At 42.3% G+C, this 17,300-nt stretch overlaps 1 protein-coding gene across 2 annotated transcripts in view; it reads left to right on the top strand.

Annotated features, from left to right (window-relative positions):
* The first annotated feature begins 1,426 nt into the window (after positions 1 to 1,426).
* Positions 1,427 to 17,300, top strand: part of LOC133348612 (uncharacterized) — a 30,460-nt gene continuing 14,586 nt past the window's right edge. For both annotated transcript variants that reach the window (XM_061561520.1, XM_061561521.1), the window contains exons 1-3: positions 1,427 to 1,550; positions 10,450 to 13,051; positions 15,326 to 15,387. In XM_061561520.1, the coding sequence (XP_061417504.1) occupies positions 10,817 to 13,051; positions 15,326 to 15,387 (2,297 nt within the window). In that variant the 5' untranslated portion in view covers positions 1,427 to 1,550; positions 10,450 to 10,816. The remainder of the gene's footprint in view (positions 1,551 to 10,449; positions 13,052 to 15,325; positions 15,388 to 17,300) is intronic.

The raw sequence follows: 17,300 nt of genomic DNA, 5'->3' as shown, positions 1-17,300 counted from the left end.
TTATTTTCCAGTTTGCTGGTAGGCATATATGCCAACAACCCCTACATACAAGAGTTAGTAGTATCTGCACACGGGGTGGGGGGGGGGGGCATCAGTGGGGGCGACGCGCTAAGCACTGAGAATCCCTCAGCAGAAGCTATAATCAAGCGCCCACAGGCCGCCGAAATTCCAGTTTCCCAAAATGCCATTTCCCATTCATAACGGGTGAAAATGTTCAGCGTTTTTAATTAATATTAGGAATTATGAGATTTTGGACTTACATTTTTGTTTGTAAATTCGAGCAAAAAAATAAAACATTTACAGAAGATATAATTTTTAAACGTAAGGAAGTTTAGGGCCATCCATAAATGACGTCACGCACCTAGGGGGGGAGGGGGGTCAGACATTTGTGACGATGTGTGACGAGGGGGGAGGGGGGGCTTGAGAAATGTGACGTCACATCAAAATGCGCAACTTTAAATAAATATAAACAACACGTTCTGCTTCATTAAATAGAATTGTTATAAACAACACTAATTTAGTTAAATTTTCATTATTAATTATTTGATTACTTAGATTTACTAAGGTCACCTTTTATTTATTGCATGAAGGAGTATTTTGCTTCTCCATGGGAGAATGCTTCTCCATGGGAGAATGGAGAAGCATACATTTTGTTAAAAAATTGAATGATTGTTATTAAACATTTTTATTTTTATGATTCTACCTGGGCTTTTCATTCTGTGTAATGAATACGTGATTGTTATAATTGTACTCTCCATTTTGCTTCGTTCTACTATAAAGTTTCAAGTATTTTTATGAGTTATAATTACTTTTAATATTTTATAATTATAAGAGAATTTCAATAAAATATTCTGAACATCTGCAGTTTTAGTTAGACGTTGAATATTTTCAAGTGAATTTTATGCAAAATTTCAGCTTTCCAACGCCTCCTTTTTAATGCATGTTTTCTCCTACAACATCAGAGTGCAGCGCCACATTAAATACGCACTACAATGACAATAGTTTAAGTTATTTGAAGCATGTTTTATTTTCAAAATGGAAATATGGTTGGGGGGGGCAGAGCTTTGTGACGTCATATTTGAGGGGGGGGTCTGACGTTCAAAAATCGGCCGAAATCACGTGACATCGTTTATGGACGGCCCCTTTAGAGGCTGTTTTTTTTCTTCTTACGGTACGAAATGTTACCGTACTGGTACGGTACGCATTTTTTTTCCAAAGATATGTACCGTTCGCACGTGGGCGTGCGAACGGCAGTCACGTGGCCCCACTGCGGTGACGTCACGCGTGCAATGCCCCGGCGATCGCCCCCACCGCAAGTTTAACCTGACCGCGCAATAACATTTATTTTTAGTTTACGGCAAAAATAAAAATTACTTATCCTCTATTAGCATTTTAGTGTGGAAATAAAAGTGTATCGGTACGCTCTCTCCGTTAGTAAAACTAAAATAGTAAAAAAAACATGTTTTACGAATACTGTATCCGGAACTCAATGTGACCTCTGACCCAACGTGAAGCGTAGGCCTAGTGGCGCTGGACGAGGCGGCGTGCGGGTAAGAAACAAAACTCCTCGCGAATTTCCCACTCGTTTTGTTAACGCGCGCACATACACCACACGGCACCACCGAAGCAGCGGCAAATGTTACCGTCGTTGCGAGCGCACGCAACAAGGGGCAGAGGCGTAGGCGGAAGGCGGCTGACGAGGGGAGAACGCACCACGGGCCTCGCGTTCGCTGCCGAACAGCGTTGACCGCCGCCGTTCTGTCGAGTGGCCGGGGGGGTGGGGTTAGAAGTCTATATTCTTAGATTTTTTTTGTCGGTAAAGTCACGTAGGTAAAACATTAAAAATAATAAAAATCACGACGTTTCGGAGTCAACACAAGCTTCCGTCTTCATTCTAGATTTGAAGCTTTCGTGACTGCAAGGATTCATATTCTTAGGTTCTTTCGGTAAAGTCACCGTGTAGGTAAAACAATTAACCGTCACAGCACGACTGCTGCATCAAGTGAGAGTAATTTTAATTTTTTACCTACGTGACTTTACCGAAAGAACCTAAGAATATGAATCCTTGCAGTCACGAAAGCTTCAAATCTAGGGTTAGAAGTCTCTCCACCACGAGAGAGGGAGAATAGAGAGAGAGCTTTCGAGAGAACCCCCTCTCTACACCCTCGTCGCATACCGGTCAACCCCCGTGTTGCAGACCAATTCAGACCTTATTGGTCACGCCGTGCCCCTTATACATCTCAACGTTCGTCGTGCAAAGTCCCATCGTAAGGGAGAAACGCAAATGGATAGACACAAATTTTGTTTTATTGTTGCTCGTATTGAAACGCTCTGTGCGCCTTATGGATCTGAAAACTCAATTTTCACGGTACAAGAATAAGGGGGTAAATCGTGTGGGTGGACACGGTTTGTAGCTCATCGAGTGTTAGAGGGTAGTACGTGGGTTCAAACTCTAGTACTTTGGTTCAAACTCTGACGCCTGCGGTATATGTGGAGTTTGTATGCGAACTCTCCTTGTGGTCTACCATGGCCCAGGTTTGCACGTTCGCCGCTTGTTGTAGAGGTTCACGGTTCGATTCCATCGGCCTCCCTGGTTAATAATGCGGGTGTATTAACCATTGTAATAATACTCGCTGACTGCTTCACAGTGGACGTTAAAGATTCCCCCGATGGTGGCGAGATGTTAACTACTTTGCCTGGTATACAGGAGTTAGTGGGTTTGATAATGACCTTGACGCATGTATATGTGGAGTTTGTATGCTTACTCTCCTCGTGGTCACTGAATGGATTTTTCTCCGGGTCCTCCTGGTTTTTTTCCACCACCACATTTAGAATCAACATCACGCGTTTCGAGTATTTGTGCTGCTATACGGTTTGCACGTGATAATCTATTTCGTAAGGATGTTATTGTGGCCAGGTCACTTCTGAAACAGAGTTGTAGGGTATAGCTCAGTGGGCCTTACCTGGTAAAGTAAAAACGTAATTGAGTATCATCTGGAGTTTAAAGATGGGGGATTTTGAGAGGGCGTAGAGCAGAAGCGCTGCAGCAGTCAGGATATGATGAATGCGTGGATAAGGGTCTCGACAGTAGCTGGACTAAGAAAGTGGCCGAGTTCACGTAACATTAACTCACGTATTATATTCATTTTCTATATATATGAAAGGGAAATCTGTGATTATGTGTGTCTGTTCGAAATGTTTGGCATACTTCCCGACATGCAACAAACGTGAAATTTGGCATGTGGGTAGCTTCCAGACTGTACACAATGCAAAAAGTATAAAAATTGACTTTTGTATTTGAGGGGCAGGGGAGAATAATGGATATATTTTGCACGCAAGTGAGTGGTGACGTCACATCTCTGTCATGTCACCCGCATGCGGCAGCGTCACGCAGTGTGCCTGCTGACGTCACGCCCCCCCCCCCCTAAACCCTCCGCGTAGGCCGTGTATCCCGCACATGCGCGGCTGGGGGGGGGGGAAATAATGTATATAATATACTAGGTTACAAACTTTTAATTTGCTATGTGGCTAGCTCCCATACTGTACACAATGTAAAACGTATAAAAATAGACTTTTGTATTTGGGGGGGGGGGGGGGGGAATGACCATGAAGTGTGTGACGTCATACCCCATACAGGACTAGCGAGAATCGATATCTGGTGAGCGTTTGTGGTATCGATTAAACGGGAATAGGCCAATTCTAAATAAATGTACATCCTTCGAATCCTTTGCGCGATTTATAGAACGGAATCTTGGCCCGCGAGCGTAAGTTTTTTTTCCACCGCGCGTTGGATTTTGTTTTAATTAATAAGGTAATGATCAAAGTTTTTTTTCATTTGTATATATTATGTTTTTAAGTTTTTAGTAGTTTATAAATATATTTTTCCCCTGGGCAACGCCGGGTACTTCCCGCTAGTAATATATACATGCTGTTTAGAAATCAAACAAAATCACTTTACATTTGTGTATGTACAATCGTAATAATAACATGTTCATAATGATAACTTATATAGCACTTAAATAGAAATCACGTTACTATAATGTTTGGTTATTTATAACGGTGTATGACTGTCCCTGTAGATTTGTATCCAATCATAGACCAGATATGTGTCCACAAAGTCACAGTGTCTTGAATAGTGCTTACCCTATTTTCCGTCCTTCCCAATTCTTGCTTCTTTAAATTTCACTTAATAACAAATGAAGTCATGCAACTTGTTTAGGGGATATGGATAGGGCTTATGGTTAGAGGTTAGGTTTAAGATCTTCGGGGTTAGGGTGAGCTTTTTTGGGAATTTCTACTACGAGTTCAGGGCTGTGAATTGGAGATGAGCACCACCTCAATGCTCATTCGAGCATTGAGTTTATCAGCATTTTCACTTGGGGGTTATAGTTTAGCGTTAGTGACTCGGTTTGAGACAATAGTGTCTAATGGGAGGAGAGAGGATTGAGATGAGGCAGTAGTTATTTGGGTAATCCGTAGCAGCGGGCGTACGAAGGGGTTTTCCAATGAGGTTTGCCGCACGGTGTAGGGCAAAGATGATAAGGCCATCGGCACCATCACCAGAATAACTTTTTTTTAATTGGAGGAGAGCATGGTTAAGACTTCAAGGCCTGACATTGGTAGGAATTTAAATTTGTTTTTAGTGGGGGGGGGGGGGGGGGTAAAAGGTCAATTTGAGGGTCAAAACGGGTACAATCGGACCGGGGATTCTACCAAATAAATGGCCTGCAGATACAAAGTGTGCGTTAAACCCATTTCAGAATTGGAGTTTGATCAATTAGACAACTGCCACTTTGCAAGAGCCTTGGCTGTACCCCAGTCAGACATTTTACCTTCAAGGGTCTTCGTGACTTTCCCGAAAAGTTTGGAATCATCTTGTAAATCTAAGAGTGTCCTGGAAATACCGGTGTTTAGTCTGCCGAATTAGCTTGGTACAGCAGTTCCTTAATACTCTGTAATTGGTCCAGTTTGAGTGCAAATTAGTTTATTAGGGAGCTGTGTTTTTAATGCGGATAAGTTGGGAGATTTCCAGAGCCTGGTTTCCCTTAACTTTGAACTTTTTCAATGCAGTGTGTTTGTCACATATGGAGCGAATGGTCTTTCTAAAGCAAATCTATGTGGTGTCTCAGGTGGGGATTTCACAGGCAATAGATACATTGGAATTGGCAATATCGTGGGCAAAGGCCTGATTATTGAAACACTTCAAGGAACGTTTGAAGATGATTGTATATGAGAATGTATGTCGCTTTACTTGTCTGGTACCAAATATGATAGAATGATTGCTAAGTTGATTTCCCAGGACAGCCACTTAAAACAACTTTTCGGGAACATTTGACATAATGACATCGAGAATTGAATTGCGATCTGGATTTTTCATGTTGGGCCACGTCAGTGAGCAGATGAGTTGGGAAAGATTGAATTCGTCATTGAGCGTTCAGGCTTCCACCAGGGAATTGTCTCGGTCAGTTCCAGTTTGAAGTCAGCAGTATTAATCAGTCCTCCTCAGGAAGGGCTGAGATGGAGCTCAAGAGGAGTTCTAGTGACTCAGAGCTATGTTTTTTTCCACAGTCGATATCAGCTCATGAGGATGAAATGTCATTTGTCGAGGAGTTTATTTCCAGTAAGAAGGCTTCAAAATGGTTCTGGTCCATGGTGGATTGGAGTAAGAAACATGCGATGTCACTTCGGACCTAGGTCAGGATGCCACTGCCTTTTAAAGTCGTAAGGAGTTGAAGTTATCTATACCAAGTGTGTCAATGTGTGTGTTTTTTACGTGAGAGACAAGTTTCAGCAACAATGTCTGGGCAGAGGTTGTCAAATTAAATTTTGAGATTGTCTAGCTTTTTTTGAGATATCTGGAATATTCATTTGAAGGATTCCCAGACCAGAATGCCTAGCAAATTTAGAAGCATTCAATTAAAGAGAGAAAGGAAGAAGCGGTAAAAGATCTGGGATGCATTCTATTCCATCTAGAGGGAAGAAAAGCAAGACAAGTAGTCTGCTGAAAGATTTTTCGCGAGATTAACTGGTAGGGCTAAATTAGGGAGGTTTTTTGCAGCACAGGAGAGAAGAGAGGATAAGTTGGGAAAGAAACTAAGGAGTTGTGAGAAAGGGAGAGAGAAGAACGGAGAGGAGGTGGAGAGCACTGTGCTGCGTAGATTTTTTTACACTCCACCGACCCGGCATAGCCAACCACACAATGCTGTCACGTGTCCAGGTGTTTTAATGTCAATTATTATTGTGTCACCTCACTGGGAAATTGAAGAGCAATTCTAATAACAAAATTTATCAACAGACACGACAACTTTTGTTTGTAAATTTGCTCATTATCATGAGGGATAAATACCAGGGCCTGAAAATATGAATCTTGGAATTGAGATAAACTGAATCAGTTGATAAAACTTCCATAATTATGCGCCACGACATTAGAGGGAACAGCCAATCATATTTCAAGTAAGTTTTAGCAATAATTTATTTATGTATGTTGAACTTCTTTCGCACCATACATAGCCAACCATGCTAATTGGAAGTACAATTAGATTATTACATTGTCCAAATATAATGGACTAGCATTACTACCCGGCTTCGCCCAGGACTTTGATTCACCACGCCCGGCCGCCTTTGTCTCCCCATTGGCGATGTTCACACCACACCAGTTATTCGTTTGAGGCTGAGTCGACCTAGGGGAGGCCCAGGATCGGTTTAAAGAATCGTCACCGGTGGTGGCCGTGAGCAGGAATCAAAGTCGGGTCGCCGGGTTCGTAGCGCAGCGCGCTAACCACTACACTACCGCTCCCCCCACACACACACGCGCGCGCGTCCATAGGTACACATACACGCGCTTGCTGCAGACACACAACTTTCAGGGTGCGTACGGCAGGAAACGGCTAAAATAAAAACCAATGCTGCGCGAAGAACGCCTTAGACCTGCAACACATTTGTATTTCACTTTACCCGCGGAGGGTTGGGGGGGGTGCGTGACATCAGCAGGCACACTCCATTACGCTTCCGCATACGGGTCACATGACAGATGTGACGTCACAGCTCACTTGCCGTGCAAAATATATGCATTATTGCGCCCCCCCCAAAAAAATACAATAGAAATGCAATAGTCTATTTTTTATAATTTTTGCATGGTGTACAGTCTGGAAAGTACCCACATGGCAAATTTAAAGTTTGTTGCATGTCGGGAAGTATGCTAAACATTTAAAACAGACACACATTCACAAATTTCCCTTTTATATAGATAGATAGACTAGCGGGAAGTACCCAGCATTGCCCGAGGGAAAAATATATTTTAAAAACTTAAAAACGTAACATATACAAATTTAAAGATGCATTTGATCATTACCTCATTAATTTAAAATAAAATAAAACCCAACGCGTGGTGAAAAATAAACTAACGCTCACGCGCCAAGATTCGATTTTCTAAATTGCGCAAAGGAATCGAAGATTGTAGATTTCTTTAGAATTGGCCTATTCCCGTTTAATCTATATATATAAAATCGTTCATGTCTGTGTGTGTGTGTGTGTGGACTGCACTTTCATTGGACGGCGGTTGCCCCTGGCAACGGCTAGCCACGCCTTCGCCGCTTTCATTGGACCTGGCAACGGCTAGCCACGCCTTCGCCAAGGGCTGCAGTTTCATTGGACGGCGGTTGCCCCTGCCAACGGCTAGCCACGCCTTCGCCACTTTCATAAGCTCCGTATTTAATTAAATAATAGCCATTACACAGTATTGTTGGAGCGCTAGGGGGGGGGGGGGAAGGAACGCCACCCGTACCCTGTCTTTTCCAAGCCGACAATTTTAGGCGAGGCCGCAGGCTTTGCACGCTACTAGGCCTCGACACCCACCACGCCACTCTGAGGTAAATTCATCAAAGTTTTTCCTACTCTTCACTACACCCCCACCACAATGTGTGCTATTAATATTACTTTTAAACCCAACGCGCCAACAATCGATTACTTTAATGTTCACTGTACAAATACTCATTAAGCTGGGTGAGCGTACTGCCAGTCTATCATGTACACTGTAGCCTGCTTATTAAGCTCGGTGAGCGTACTGCCACTCTATCATGTACACTCTAGCCTGCTTATGAAGCTGAGTGCGTGTACTGGCAGTCTATAATGTGGACTCTTGCCTGGTTATTATAATCGATTCTTTATATGTTCTTTGTACAAACAGTCATTAAGCTGCTTGAGCGACCCCAGTTCGATTCCAACTCACGCCCACCACCGCTGACGATTATTTGAAACGGACCTGGCCCTCCCCTAGGTCCACTCAGCCTCAAAAGCGTAACTGCTGTCGTGTGTGAACATCGTCACTGGGGAGACAAAGGCGGCGGGGCATCGTGGATCCAAGTCCCGGGCGAAGCCGGGTCATGTGTATGTGTGTTTGTGTTTATGTGTATGTCTGTGTGTCTCTATGTATGTGTGTATGTATGTATATGTATGTGTTTGTGTGTATGTGTGTGTGTATGTATGTGGGTTTTTTTTATGTCTTTATGTGTATGTCTGCGTGTCTCTATGTATGTGTGTATGTACGTGTGTGCATGTGTTTGTGTGTATGTATGTGTGTGTCTATGTATGTGTGTGTATGTGTTTCTGTGTATGTATGTGTGTGTATGTATGTGTGTTACGTGTCTGTCTGTGTGTCTGCATGTATGTGTGTGTGTATTGTGTATGTGTTTGTGTGCATGTATGTGTGTGTTTGTGTGTATGTGTATGTCTGTGTGTTTGTATGTGTGTGTATGTGTGTGTATGTGTTTGTGTGTATGTGTGTGTATGTATGTGTGTGTATGTGTTTGTATGTGTTTGTGTGTTTACGCTCGCATTACACAAATGTGTTGCTGGTCTAAGGCGTTCCTCGCACAGCATTGCCGCTTTATTATTTCAGTCGTTTACTGCCTTACGCACCCTGAAAGTCGTGTGTGTCTGCAGCAAGCGCGTGTATGTGTACCTATGGACGCGCGCGCGTGTGTTGTGTAGGGGGAACGGTAGTGTAGTGCTTAGCGTGCTGTCTGTGTCTGTGTGTGTGTCTGTGTGTGTGCGTGTGTGGTGTGTGGGGAGCGGTAGTGTAGTGCTTAGCGTGCTGTCTGTGTGTGTGTGTGTCTGTCTGTGTCTGTCTGTGTGTGTCTGCGTGTGTCTGTGTGTGTGTCTGTGCGTGTGTGGTGTGTGAGGAGCGGTGGGTGTAGTGCTTAACGCTACGCTGCGCTACCAACCCGGCGAACCGAGTTCGATTCCCGCTCACGGCCACCACCGGTGACGATTATTTGAACCTCCCCTAGGTCGACTCAGCCTCAAACGAGTAACTGGTGTGGCGTATTAACATCGGCACTTGGGAGACAAAGGCGGCCGGGCGTGGTGGATCCAAGTCCCGGGCGAAGCCGGGTAGTACAGCTAGTCAATACCATAAACGTTCACCAGATATCGATTCTCGCCATTCATGTATGCGGGTTGATGCCACACACTTAATGGTCATTTCCCCCCCCAAAATACAAAAGTATATTTTTAGACTTTTTTCATTGTGTACAGTCTGGAAGCTACCCAAATTCCAAATTTCAAGTTTGTTGCATATCGGGAAGTATGCTAAATATTTCGAACAGACACACATTCACAAATGTCCCTTTTATATATAAGATAGATGCATTATAATAGTCACTCACAAATCTATGCGTTTAGATATGTTACGGTACCATTTACTACTATTTTGAGCCAAGAATGTCTGTGTGTCCCGCGCGTGACGTCACCTCACGTCGACCAGCCCCCCTCATTAATAATCATCAACAGATTACGTCCTCCACAGGGACCTTACCCCTCATTAATAATCATGAGCGGGTGACGTCCTCCAAATGGACACTTCCCCCTCCATTAATAATAATTAGTGGGTGATGTCACTCCACATGGGGGGGGGCGAGGCACCTCTGCCCCCCTCCTCAGCGTCAACTTACAACCCTCACTACAAAGGCAGAAGAACCCTCACGTCACGCGATCTCCGTAACACTATTGAGACATAGAAGTAAAAAGGACGTCATGATGAACAAGGGATTATCACCTATAAATGAAATAGGTCTGTGTCACCGCGGCCTTACAAATTGCACACGCATTGATGCAATGAATATCACGTTGCGGTCTGCTTTTTGTTTGCAAGTTTCAGATTTACTGCAATACACCCGTCCTTGGATGGGCAAAAGGCTAGTAGTTCATAATTTCCAAATCTAAAATTCTTTCACAATTTCAGCATTGCTTTTCTGTTTAAAGGTTATTAGTTTCCTTTGCAGAAAAAAACACAAATTTACAGTGTCACAGATATTTGAGCCATATATTTATAATGCTCGTACCTACATTACTTGAAATGGCTGATCTGGTGTTTCATGACTGGACATTCAGTGCACGTGTACAAGTTGATACTGCTGTTCTGTGGGTCATGTATGTTATGTTTTCTTCCAGTGGCAGGTCTTAAGGAGTTGACCTGATCTTGGAGTCGTGACGTCATCGCAGTGGGTCGGAGATGCTTTCTCACTATCTTCTGAAAAAAATTTCCAAGAAGATCCTAATCTGACAATTGTTCTGCAGTCATTTAGCAAGGATAAGTTTAACTCATGTTACATATACACTGAATCCTTTCACGTCGATTCTTCATACCGCCACAAGTAAATCCACAGAAAATGTTTTGGCATTTAATGAATATTTATACCTGAAATGAGTAATAGAGAATAATATAGTTTTTCATTATCCATTTGGTTATATTTTTCAACCTCAATAAATTGGACATTCAATTGAAACATTCGATTTGTAGTTTAATTAATGTGACAAGATGACTGATAAAGGTTACCCTGTTAAAGACTGGGATTTACCAATGCCTAGCGAAAGTACAGATGATCAATGTGTGTTTGAAGTGCTACAAACATTTGGACTTTCACAGGAAGACTTGCACAGTCTTAGCCAGTACTCAGCAGAAGAGCTCACTGTAGAAAACCTTCCAGGCATCCTTCAAACCTACATGAAGAAAAAGTTAGCGCAAACACAGATCTCAAGTACGGATCAGTCGACTCATTCAACGCCACCTGCCTCTCTCCCAACATCTGTGCAAGGGCAACAAATAAGAAAGTATCCTTCACCTTCGCCACCGTCTATCTTGCACTCAAGATCTGGACATACGCTGAAAGGAAGATTGGATCCGTCAGCTTCATCGCAACCCGTCTCTCGTTCAGAACCCCAACGTGTGCAAAAAGAATGGGGTCATCGTTCACATTTATCACCGTCTGTCAATTATGAGAAACCTCCATGTGAGAACAATCGGAGCCCTCGCCGGTCTTCTTCACTGGCAGCTGTTTCCCACTTCACAGCTTTACAGGTGCAAAAAGCACGGGAGCCATATCGTTCACGGTCACCTTCGCCGCTGCCTGTCATACGCTCGACGTTTGAACATATAAATACGTCAGGAACTGGTCAGCCGTCTTCAAAGCCATCCGCGTTTGTCGCCCACAGTGACAAGGGCGCCAGTAGCCTCGCACACATGGTGGATAATTCTTTTGAGGATGCTCCAGTTGTGGATTATGATCATGGCTTTTCATCTAAAGAGAGAGTGAAAGAGAAACGGTTCACATTTTCCGATGCCACAAAGGCGAAATTGGACCAGTTTGGACAGACTTATGAAAGAAAGTCACCGGTGGAGAAACCCAAAAGGAGTAATTATACCCAAGATATAGCTGCACCTTTGCAGCATCATGCAGAGAAAATACGTGTGATACAATCTAGGCATCGGGAGGCTCAGAAGGACATTGTAGAATCCCAACCGTCTCGGCATCAAACAGAGGATTCTAGTTCATGTTCCGGGACTAAAATAATACAACCACAATCAGAAAGTACTGAGAAATTAAAAAAAACACAGCGAGGGCAAGGGGTCGATTTAAACCAGCGCATTGATGCTCTTCGATTATTTCTACTTGATCAACAGAAACTACAACATTCTAAAAACATTCAAAACAAAGGACAACAAATTGAAGGCCCCTCAGTTGAAAATTTAGAGCAGAAGCAAATACAGAACCTTGCAATCGAATTGAATCCGCTGCCGCAAGAACAGATGCCTTCAGTTAACATTACCCATCAATCAATGCAGGGCTCTCATGGCTTCCAGCAACATGTACCAATATGTGCACCTCCAGTATTTGAAAGTATACCACCACAGCCAGTATTTGAAAGTTTTCCACCACCACAGCCAGTATTTCAAAGTTTTCCACCACCACAGTTTTTTGGGAATATAGCACCACCACAAACAAACATAATATCAGGATATGTCGGACTTTCTCAACCAAACCCACCGATTCATGGTCATCTGGGTGGTGGTAATGTCTACCCACCATTCCTAGGATATGCTGGACCTTCACCACCAATCCCACCTGTGATTGTGGATCCAAGCATTCGAAATATAGCACCATCTCCATTCCCAGTATATGGTAAACCTCCACAAGTAAATCTACCAATGCCTGCGACTTTGGGATTCAACAACGTACCTCCTTATTTTCATGCAAATCCAAGCCCTTCACCAAGTTGGCCACCAATGTTTCCTCCTCCCCAAACAATCAACAATGTTTATCCAACTTTCCCAGGAACTGCAGGACCTCCGCAGACAAACCCAACGATGCCTCCGCTGCCGACAGGATATCCACCGCGAATGTATTCCATTACACAAACACCAGGCACAAATGTCAGTCGACAATGGATAACAAAAGGACCCAATAAATCCTCCACCAATCTCAGAATTCTGACAAATGTGTCACATGGGTTAAACCCTTATCAGCATAAATCCTCTTCCACCTCCGAGACTGTACAAGCCAAATTAGAAACTCCAAGTGTTTGTGAAGCAAAGAAAACAGAGATCAGCGCTGATCCCCGTGGCAATGAAGTAGACAACAAAACATCGGATGATATGTCATTCAGACAAAGAGGTTATCCCTTGCTTGAAGAGATGCAAAATTATATTGGGGATTATCGACACAATAAAACTTTGAAATGCTTCTTATGCAGTTGCAGTTTTGACAACCAAACGGTGAGTGTATATCTCATGATACTCTGAAGATGATATTTAAAACCATAATATAGATGAGCAGTGTCTCCTTCATATATCTGTGTCTTCACACCTATTGCGTTATGCAATACTGTATATACCTTAACATCAAACTATTACCTATATCTTTTTAAAGGGAGAGTTCCTCGTCTATTACATTTGGCAGGTCAGCAGCATTGATTCAAGCAAGCCTGACTGCTGATCTGACAATGCTGCTGAAATTGTCCACTCCCGCAAGGCCCTGAGGCCTGTTGAGTTGTGTTAAACAAACCTTTTATATTTTATATATGTGGAGAGACATTTTACGAGAGTGAATCTTGTCTGCTAATATATCAATTATGCTAATTCTGTATTTGTATATTATAATTGAAGCCAGATTGTCGTATGTAAAGAACGGCTTCATGGGGATCCCTTAAATACATCATGTGTAGACTTTGTTTTAAATGTAAAGTGCAGTGAAGTTGTTTTTTATGTAAAAATGTATTATCCTCAGCCTTCATGATATCTGTAAACATAGCTATGTTTTTTTGTCATAGTGGCATTTTTCGATGTTCTAAATAACTTGGCTACAATTGGAAATATTTACTGAAATTACGAATGAACAATCTGCCGATGTCTAGCGATATTTTGGGGGCGTAAAATAACATTGTGATGTGATGCATAGGTGCTTTTGCTTTGAACATGCACCAGACTGTTCCTTTACAGTATCTCCATGAAGATAATAATAGGTGTTCAACTAATTCATGTCGATACAAAGCTTTCGTTTAGACTCTCAGTTCAGATTTGAGTGGAACTACTTTTAACATTGCCCTCGCCTTAAATATCCACTTTAACCCACCTCGTGTTTTTACTATGTCTTTAGTACGCTCACAAATGTGCGAGTTTATCTAGTATGTAGATAGGGGCCTACTATTAAAATATAGTGAGGACCAAATATAATGTATGGACAACAGTGCTACACATAATAAATATACTGTAGTACACGATGATAGCTGTGCGTTCTATTATCCATATTTATCCCAAAATATAACTACTTTTATTCGTGGAATGGGCGTGGAATAAAAGAGGTCGAATTGTACGTGCCATATATTTATCATCATTGCCTTCAACATCATCGCCAACAGCAGGATCATCAACATCATCCATTGTATAGCCACCGGGCTGTCGCTGTCCTTGGGGACCTGCGATGTCACAATAATCTTATTCACATTAACAGATCTCGGCTCTCCATCTCCACTGTAGGCGACTTTGACGAGTTCTCGTCATCGCCGTGTGTAGCGCGAATGACCTCCTCCAATGCTCGGACCAAGGCCTTGCACAGATCACGATTGTACTTGGCGAGATACCACCATCATCTTCAAGGGGTGGCGAGATATTAACTGCCTTGCCTGATATACAGAAGGTCGTGGGTTCAATCCCGACCCTGACTACTTGTATATTTGGAGTTTACGTGTCTCCCCGTGATCTCGTGGATTTTTCTCCGGGTCCTCCGGTTTTTCCCTCCACATTTAGAAACATGAGTTGAGAGTATTTGGCTGCTATACATTTACACAAAATAAGCCACTTTGTCATTTGTAGCCAGGTCGCTTCTGAAACAGCTATATTGCTCAGTGGGCCTTGCCTGGTAAAATAAAAGTGGTTTGTTTTATGAACACCATCGTAAATCCCATCACTCTTCAGCGGGAGAACTCGGAGATGTTATTCCACGGATAAATATGGATATTAGGAATGATTCAGCTCGCCGACGTGACTTATCCATGGAATGGGCACGAATAACAAGTGCCTGCAGCGGCACTATCTAGCTGTGGAAACTGGCCAGAAATTACTGCGAGACTCCTATCAATGGAATGGCCGTGGATAACAGGAGGGGTATCTGTACCATGGATGACAGGAGTTTCTGCTAATATATTCTAATAGATTGTAGTCACGTGGTAGTCGCGTGGATGATACTGTTTCAACTGCGTTCGTACATGTCCTTGCTAAGTTTTGTGGCGCAATGCTACACAATGGAAAGACTCTAAAAGCTGACGTGCATGGTTTTAGGACATAAGCATTTATAGGCAGATATTTTATCATGAAGGTGGCGCTTATTTCCATTGTATGGAGTTGACAATAGTAATTTTGTTTCTCGTGAGTTTCAGTCCTCTGCAGTTAATAGGCTTTGTTTTCCACATGCAGACCTATTTGTTTTTCTAAATGCTTATTAAATTGGTGATTTTGATTTACGTTTGCGTGTTCATGATTTTCTTTGCCCAGGAACTGGACGACCACCTGAGGAATCCCTTACATAAGATGAGCATTCAAATTTTCAGTATCCAGTGAGTGCTTTGGAATGTTGTCATCATTCATTGTGAATATCAGTACTAAATATTTCCTTAATTTTTTTATATGTTTTGCTGGTCATTGCAGCTGTGCGTGGTCCTGAGTGAGGCGAATGCCACGTGTTAATTTAATGTTCGTAACTGGAATAACAATTTTGCTGTAATTTATGTATGCCTAATGTAAATCTCTTGGCAAGGGTGATGTGTAGGATTGACTTTCTCAGCCATTGATTTGTATGAAATTTCTGTGCAATTGTGTATAACTTTGTTGGCATGAAAGCTGCGTATTGTACTTCATAATTTGGGTGTGGCATTCCCCCCCCACTCCTCTGACATTTACTATTATATTTACCCAAGAATGTCAGTGTGTAATGCGCATGACGTCACTCCACATCGATCAGCCCCCACATTAATAATCATGAACAGGTTACATCCTCCAAATGGACACCTCCGCTCCATTAATAATAATTAGCGGGTGCCGTCACTCCAAATGGAGGGGCGAGGCGCCTCCTCCCCCCTGCTTAGCGGCAACTTATAACCCTCACTACAAAGGCAGAACCCTCCCGTCACGCGATCTCCGTCACGCTATTGAGACATAGAAGTAAAAAGGACATCATGATGAACAAGGGATTATCACCTTCAAATGAAATAAGTTTGTCACCGCGGCCTTACAAATTGCACATGAATGGATGCAGTTAATTATCTTGGTTCTTTCGGTAAAGTCACGTAGATAGAAAATAAAATAAAAAAATAACTTGCTTTTTAAAATAAAAGCAAAAAACCACGACCTTTCGATCGCAACACAAGCGGTCTTCATTAGGCAGAGAGAAAAGAGGAGGAAAGCCTCCAAATGCAACAAGTTGCTTTAAGTACATTTTTTTTTCTATCTACGTGACTTTCCCAAAAGAACCAAGAATATGAATTCCTGCAGTCACGAGAGTTTTACGTCAAAATTGGATGCAATGAATATCACATCGCAGTCTGCATTTCGCTTGCAAGTTTCAGATTTACTGCAATACACCCATCCTTGGACGGGCAAAAGGCTAGTTTAAAATAACATCATTTGCAGTTAAAGTGTTTGTCTTACAAGTAAACCGTACTGCACCGTGCAGGCAGCAAGGGTTGGTGAATCTCACAAATGTTAAAAACTTCCTGTGGCCATTAAGGTGCTATAACCCTGGTTTTGCCAAGGGAAAGGAGTACAGTACAACCCCTCTTAACGACTGTAATTTAATTCTAGATTTGAAGCTTTCGTGACTGCAAGGATTCATATTCTTAGGTTTTTTCGGTAAAGTCACGTAGGCAAAACATTAAAATTAATGAAAGTAAAATAAAATAATATAATAAAATTATTTTACTTTCATTCATTTTAATGTTTTACCTACGTGACTTTACCGAAAAAACCTAAAAATACGACTGTCATTTGTTCCACGAAACCGGTCGTTAAGTGATTTGGTCATTAGGCGAGTATAGGAAATACATGTTAAAGGCTTAGTTTATTCTGATAGCATCGAAAGTTACCTTTTTCACCATAAAAAACTTATTTTATAATATTTCAACTGGATATTAATACATAAAGATACTAACAACATTAACACATAATATTAAAATAAACATGGTTAATCAATGCGTTAATTTAAATTTACTGTACCTACAACAGCCCGTAGTTAACAGGGAAATGGTGAGTAAGCGAACACATTGGGCTCTATGGAGGACTGTCATTAAGCGATTACAGTAGCATAGTGAGAGGTTCTACTATACAGCAAAAAATGTGGACTCCACCTGTTGCCGTTCGTACGGAATAGTGTTACCTCCTCGCACGCGTGAATTTTCTCTGGGTGCTCCAATTTCCTCCCACCTGGAAGCACTCATTAATTAGCTGAAAACATCTTAATAAATAACGAGCGGCA

Source organism: Lethenteron reissneri, chromosome 27 (genome assembly GCF_015708825.2).
Source record: "Lethenteron reissneri isolate LAM-NWPU_2019-01 chromosome 27, ASM1570882v1, whole genome shotgun sequence".
Classification (NCBI taxonomy): Eukaryota; Metazoa; Chordata; class Hyperoartia; order Petromyzontiformes; family Petromyzontidae; genus Lethenteron; species Lethenteron reissneri.
This window is presented reverse-complemented; position numbering and strand designations above follow the sequence as displayed.